Source organism: Bubalus kerabau, chromosome 2, assembly GCF_029407905.1.
Source record: "Bubalus kerabau isolate K-KA32 ecotype Philippines breed swamp buffalo chromosome 2, PCC_UOA_SB_1v2, whole genome shotgun sequence".
Lineage (NCBI taxonomy): Eukaryota > Metazoa > Chordata > Mammalia > Artiodactyla > Bovidae > Bubalus > Bubalus kerabau.
Genome location: NC_073625.1, coordinates 190,145,246 through 190,151,499, shown reverse-complemented (window position 1 = coordinate 190,151,499; position 6,254 = coordinate 190,145,246). Strand labels below are relative to the sequence as shown.

Below are 6,254 nucleotides of genomic sequence, written 5' to 3'. Positions count from 1 at the left end.
GAGGCCCAGGTGGCCCCTGTGGCTCTCCTCCAGCTCCTCCAGGTTCTGAGCTGGCGGGGGCTTCTCCTCTCCACCCTTGGCAGCTCTCAGGTCTGCTGTTCCCGTGTCTCCAGACTCCTGTGGACCCCGAAGGATTGGTGATCCCCGTCATCCTCCCACCCGAGTGGACCCCTTTCTCTCTGGAGATTCTGTCAGTGCTGACCCCCCCCCACCACGCCCATCCTGCAGGGAGCTCCCACCCCTGCCTTGTGACTCTGCCACCCAGAGGAAGATACCGAAGTCCCGCCCCCGCCGTGTCAGAGCATGTTCCTGAATGGGACCAGGACTTCCCCTCCCTGTTCCCTGTGCCTCAACCTAGGCACCTCTCCTGGCTCCACCCACGCATCACAGGACCATCCCTCCAAGTCTGGCAGTTTCCCATTAGCTCACCCGTCCTGGGAGTGTCAGCAGCTCCTACAGCTCACCCGCCCAGCCTGCCGACTGCTGAGATGTGGGCAGCAAATCATGGTGGGTTCTCAGATACTCAGGATGCCACAGCCGAGATCCAGGCCATCGCTGACCAGGTAGGGCTGCTGCGGGCAGAAGGGGTCCCGGGACCACGGTGGTCAGCAGTCATCACCTCTGGGACAGAGGCACTGCACCCTAGCACATCCCATTCTCTCTTGAGAAGAGAGAAGGGGCAGAGGAGTTGGAGGGGAGGCAAGGTGACAGTTGGGGAAAAGCACATGGAGAGCAAAGGGCACAGCGTGGGGGAGGTCATCAAGAGTGAGTCAGGGGCCCAGGCCTCCGAGACTCAGGCTGTTATTTTAGCACTTTTGTGTAGGTTTGAAACGCTCTCCAGTGAAACGTTTAGCAACTGAAAGTAGCTGGGTCAAGTAGGCAGAGCCTGGATCAGACCCTGGGCAGCGGTCCAGCCCCTTTTCCAGGAAAACTCTTGCACCCAAGGGTCATGTGGGGTTGGGGCCTGTCCCTCCGTCCTCACAAGGGAGACAAGTTCAGGGCCTGGGGTGGGGTATCGAGTTCTGATGAGAAGAGGAAACCTAGGTAGGTCCCTTATCTTTCCTGCCCACCGCCGCCCCTCTCCCCGCTCCACTGCTGCCTCCTACATCCCAGGACGTGCTCTGCCGCGTCCTCGATCCTACCTTTGGGACCATCTGACAGCAGTCATGGAAGGGGTGAGTCAGTCTTGTGAGACCTTAGACACTGAGGGATCTGGGGGACAGCCAGTGAGAGCCAGGCAGAGGGTGTTCCCTGTTCTCCCCCTCCATGGCCACTCAGCCCAGCCCTCCCTTCCTCTTCCTGGGCCTCCAGGCCTGAGAATCCCCGCTGGCCACATGAGCTTTGAGTGAGGGTGAGCCGCCTCGGGAGACGAGGGTTTCTGTCTTAGGGGCTGCACTTGGGGTCCATCCCTTGAGAGTCACCTATCAGTGCACCGTCCTCACTGCCCTGGGAGCGAGGTGGCCACCTGTGTGCTGGGTGGGCTCTGTGAGGGGCAGGGGCACATCTGGGGGCCTTTTGTACTGAAGCTTTCCTGAACAGATAAGGAGAAGTGAGGCCAGAGACAGACCTGTACCCACCACATCCAGCCATCCTTGCACAGAGCAGGGCTCTCCTGCTTCCACTCCTGAGACACACACAGAGAGATGGTTTCATCCCAGGCCCCCGGGAGGGTCTGTGGGCATCACTCACCCCCAGGCTGGGTAAACGGTCTGAGGGTCAGTTCCCTACAGCTCCGTGAAGAAGGGCTGCACAGCTGAGTGTTGAGACAAGGGTGGGCACTGGCCCAGGGGGACACACCCACACTGAGCACCCTGAGAGCCGTGGCAGCCTCATGGAAGAGCAGGTGGCCCACCTTCTCACTACCTGACCCTCCATCCTCCTGTCCTTTCCCCCACCTAATCACCAGAGTGCCCCTCCCTGCAGGCCCTTGCCAGGTGACTCACTGGCTTGCATAATGGTGATGCCCTTGGCTCCCCAAGCAGCAGGCACTTGGGCTTCACCAAGCTCCTCTGACACCCAGAACTGGTCTGGGGACTTCAGCGCAGTGAGCGCCTGTGGCTGCTGAGCACTCAGAAACCAGATTAGATCTTAAAGTCAAGACAAAGCAATCTGCTCTCCCTTCCTCCATAACAAAGCTCAGTTCCCTAAAGGCCAAGACCCTAGAAAACCTGACTGATCCAAGGGTATCATTAACGTCTGACACCAAAGATCAGAAACAGCCTCTGCCAAAAGGCCCTGCATCCTAGTCCAGTTCAGTTCAGTTCAGTCCAGTTCAGTTCAGTCCTAGGGAGACCATCTAAAAAGGCAGCAAAGGACTACCCTGGTGGCCCAGGGGAGAAGAATGCACATGCCAGTGCAGGGGACCTGGGATCCATCCTTGGTCCAGGATGATACCACTTAGGGATAAGCAAGTAAGCCTGAGTGCCACAATTCTCGAGCCCGAGCTCTAGAGCCAGGGAGCCGAGACTACTGAAGACCCCATGCCTAGAGCCTGTGCTCTCAACAGAAGCCCCCACTCTTTGAAACTGGAGAAAAAAAAAAGAAACTGGAGAAAGCTGGCATGCAGCCTCAAAGACCTAAGGCAGCCAAAAAAAAAAAAAAAAAGAATAAGCAACTAAAAGTTAACAATGGAAAACCCAGAGTTATGGCACGTTTAAAAAATAAAAACTAAAAATAAATAAAAATTTAAAGTAGAAAAGCATTCTTTTAAAACTGTCTGCAGAAGAAACTGAGATTCTTAAGAGAACCCTGGAAAAGGAAATGACAACCCATTCCAGTATTCTTCCCTGGAGAATTCCATGAACAGAGGAGCCAGGCAGGCTCCATGGGGTCGCAAAGAGTCCGACACCACTGAGGGACTAACATTGTCACTTTCACTTTTTTTTTTTTTCAAGAGAATTAAGGCACCTCTATAAGATCAAACCAGTCAATCCTAAAGGAAATCAACCCTGAATATTCACTGGAAGGACTGATGATGGAGCTGAAGCTCCAGTCCATTGGCCACCTGCCAAAGAAGAGCTGATTCATCAGAAAAGAGCCTGATGCTGGGAAAAATCGAGGGCAGGAGGAGAAGGCATCAGCAGAGTATGAGATCGTTAGATAGCATCACTGACTCAACGGAGATGAATTTGAGCAAACTCTGGGAGACTGGAGAACAGAGGAGCCTGGCGTGCCACAATCCATGGGGTCACAAAGAGTCAGACATGACTTAGCAATTGAACATTAACAACAGAAGATGGAAGATTGAATTTTTAATAAATATTTATTTATTTTACTTTGGCTGTGCCACGTAGTTACTTGCAGCAAGTGGCTCTTCCTTGCAGCATGTAGGATACCGTTCACTGACCAGGAATCGAACTCGGGCCCCTTGCATTGTTGTTATTGAGTCTTACCCACTAGACCACTGAGGAAGTCCCTGGAAAATGATATTTAATGTTCGATTTAGTTTAATTCTTTAAAATATTTTAATTTTCACTTTTAAAAGAGTAACTGAAAAATGGTATGTATGTACTCTTTCAAAAGAACTAAGTAAAAAGAAAAACAGGGTGTGAACTTATACACATTGTCTTGATGGTGAAAATATAAAATTCCCATCCTTGAAAAAGAAAAGAGAAATGATACAGAGAACATTTTTCTGTCCTTTATCATCAGAGTCGACAGTTGAGTGTGTCTGCTCAGCTGTGAAGGGCAGATGAGGTGTAGAAACTGTGCGGTGCCCAGGCATGAGAGTTCAGGGGTGACGTCTAATACAGGTGAGCTCACCTGTCTCTCCCATCCCCCCTTCCCCAGGTGAAGTCCCAGCTGGAGGAGAAGGAGAACAAGAAGTTCCCGGTGTTCAAGGCTGTGAAATTCAGGAGCCAGGTAGTTGCCGGGATGAACTACTTGATCAAGGTGAGGTGTCAGCCTCTTGGGAGAGTCTGGCTGAAGTGGGAGCTCGCAGGTGCCCAGGGCAGGAGTGCTCAGCAGGGTCCTGTGGCAGCCCTCAGCTTCAGGGGTTTGGTGGCTGTCTAAAATGAGCATGCGTGTGCAAGCATGTGTTTGTGCATGTGTGTGTGTGCACATGTGTGCTGCGGCTGCCTTGAAGGAGAGGACCTAGCCTCTCGGGTGACCAAGGGCTCTGCTGGAGTGAGTGTGGGGGAGGGGTGCTGGCTGGGCACTGAGGGCGTCCCTTGCACTTGAAGGAGGAGGGTGGGAATGTCCTCAGCCCAGTCTCTGGGGACACAAAGGGACGCAGCCTCCGGGCATCCAGGGCCTTCCTGCCAGTCCAGCCAAGTCCAGCGGAGCAGGGGGACTTGGGATCAGAGGCCCCACCTGCTCCTCACTGGACTCTCCTTTCAGGTTCAAGTGGACGAGGACAACTTCGTGCACATCCGAGTGTTTCAAAGCCTTCCACACGAGAACAAGCCCGTGGCCTTGACCAGCTACCAGACCAACAAAGGCAAGCACGATGAGCTGACCTACTTCTAGGCCCAATTTTGCAGAGTCTGTCGCCCATGTGGGTCTCTCCTCTGCAGACCTGTCTGGAACCAGACGCGGTGCCCCTCGGGGTGGGGTGGTGTCCCTGTTCCCTGCTTTCGCTGTGTTCATTTTTTTCTCCCAATCCATGATTTTAACTAAATTTCTTTCGAAGGGGGCTTGTGTTATCTTTAAATAAACATGTGTTTTCTGTTTTCACAAATTGTCTCTGTTGGGGTTTTTTTCTTCATCTGAAGCTATAATCACAGTAGAGAAGTGTCAGCAGGTGACAGGTGTCCTGGGTGGAGCCCCCACTGGGCCTCCTGCCGCTTGAGCCCCCTTCCCTGAGGAGCCAAGGAGGGGAGAGGGTGGCCCAGGTGCCAGTGGGCAGGTGGTACACCCAGGATTCCGGAAACATGTGCTCTAACCACAGCTCCACAGGCTGTCATGGTGACTCTGTGTCGTGTCTCCAGGTCTCAGAACCCCCCACCCCATCGTGTACAGTAAGAAGGGGTGAGAAAATCTGACCCTAGAGCTTTTAGTTCTAGATGGACTGAGATACATTCACGCATTTCTGCTTGGGTAGAGATGCACAGATGTGTGCAGGGAGGCTGTGACCCGCAGGGCCCGCTGAGTGCCATGTCCTGCGAGTCCGGCTCCAACTACCCACTGACTGCCCAGGGTATGCGCTGGGTCTGTCTCAAGGCTTCCTGGTTTCAGCAGCTGGTTACTACCGTTAGTGAAGTCAGTCCAGTGGTGTGTTTGCCATGTGTGTGCGTTCGTGTGCAGTAGAATGGAAAAGTGCACCCTGCGTTGTAAGACTCAACGCTGGGGACAGTTCCCTGTGGCTCAGGGTCCAGGTGGACAGCCTGTTCCTGTGGGCGGAGTCTGCCCCCTTCCTGTCTCCACTTCGTCTCTGGGGCAGGTGGTGGTCTGTGTCAGGCCTGCTGCTGATGGATCGGAGGTGCAGGTCATGAGGGCTGAATGCAGAGCAGATAAACAGTCCTTGGGGAGCAAACAGATCTGAGAGAGCAGGAGAAGGAGACTCAGTCAGGAGCTGTGGGTGTCCTGCCCTATCCTGAGCTCTAGGACAGAAAACTTGCACCTTGGGCTCTTGGTCTGGTGAAACAGAAGCCAGCGAGCACATTTGCATTGACTTGAAGATCAGCTGTATTTCCACCTGGAAACTTTCAGTGAAGGGGGACAGGATGGGGGATGGTATGTAGGTGCCTGGACAGGGCCGACAGCCCACATCTCATAGCAGGGAGCACGGAGCACAGGGACGGAGGCAGGTGTGACCACCGGGTTCAGACAGAGGGTCCCCCAGGTGTGTCCAAGGGGTGATCAGGTTTTGATACCAGTGGAGGTGGTGGTTGCCAACCATTGTGAATGCACTAAACACACTGAAGTGTACACTGTCAAATGGTAAACAGACTTCCCTGCCAGTCCACAGGCTCAGACTCCACACTTCTACTGTAGGGAGCACAGGTTTGATCCCTGGTCAGGGAACTAAGTTCCCACATGTCACACAGGGCTGCCAAAACTAAGTCAGTTAAATTTTTTTTCAAAAGAGGGAAACTACTTTAAAAAATAAATAAAATAAAAAGAATAAATACAATGGTAAAATGTATGTTGTTTGAGAAATAAATACAGTGGTAAAGTGTATGTTGTGTGAATCACATCTCGGTAAGAAATTGACTAAAATGCCAACAGGACACCAGAGGCAGTCTGGGGCAGGGTGGCAGAGGGTTTCAGGGACTGCTGAGGGGTGCTCTCTCATTGCCCCCAGACCCAGTGTC

General features: G+C 53.1%; 1 protein-coding gene across 1 annotated transcript; it reads left to right on the top strand.

Moving 5' to 3' along the window:
• Positions 1–364: 364 nt before the first annotated feature.
• LOC129645032 (stefin-C) lies at positions 365–4,678 on the top strand. The gene is made up of 3 exons (XM_055570391.1): positions 365–563; positions 3,790–3,891; positions 4,339–4,678. The coding sequence occupies exons 1-3, from the start codon at positions 489–491 to the stop codon at positions 4,465–4,467; spliced, it is 306 nt and encodes a 101-aa protein (XP_055426366.1). The 5' UTR covers positions 365–488; the 3' UTR covers positions 4,468–4,678.
• The last annotated feature ends 1,576 nt before the right edge of the window (positions 4,679–6,254 follow it).

What these genes read in the sequence shown, in the direction of transcription:
- LOC129645032 (XM_055570391.1), top strand. Translation starts at nt 489, where the DNA reads ATGTGGGCAGCAAATCATGGTGGGTTCTCAGATACTCAGGATGCCACA. An exon ending in TCCAGGCCATCGCTGACCAG is followed by an intron (nt 564 to 3,789) that starts GTAGGGCTGCTG and finishes CCCCTTCCCCAG; the next exon opens with GTGAAGTCCCAGCTGGAGGA. An exon ending in GGATGAACTACTTGATCAAG is followed by an intron (nt 3,892 to 4,338) that starts GTGAGGTGTCAG and finishes CTCTCCTTTCAG; the next exon opens with GTTCAAGTGGACGAGGACAA.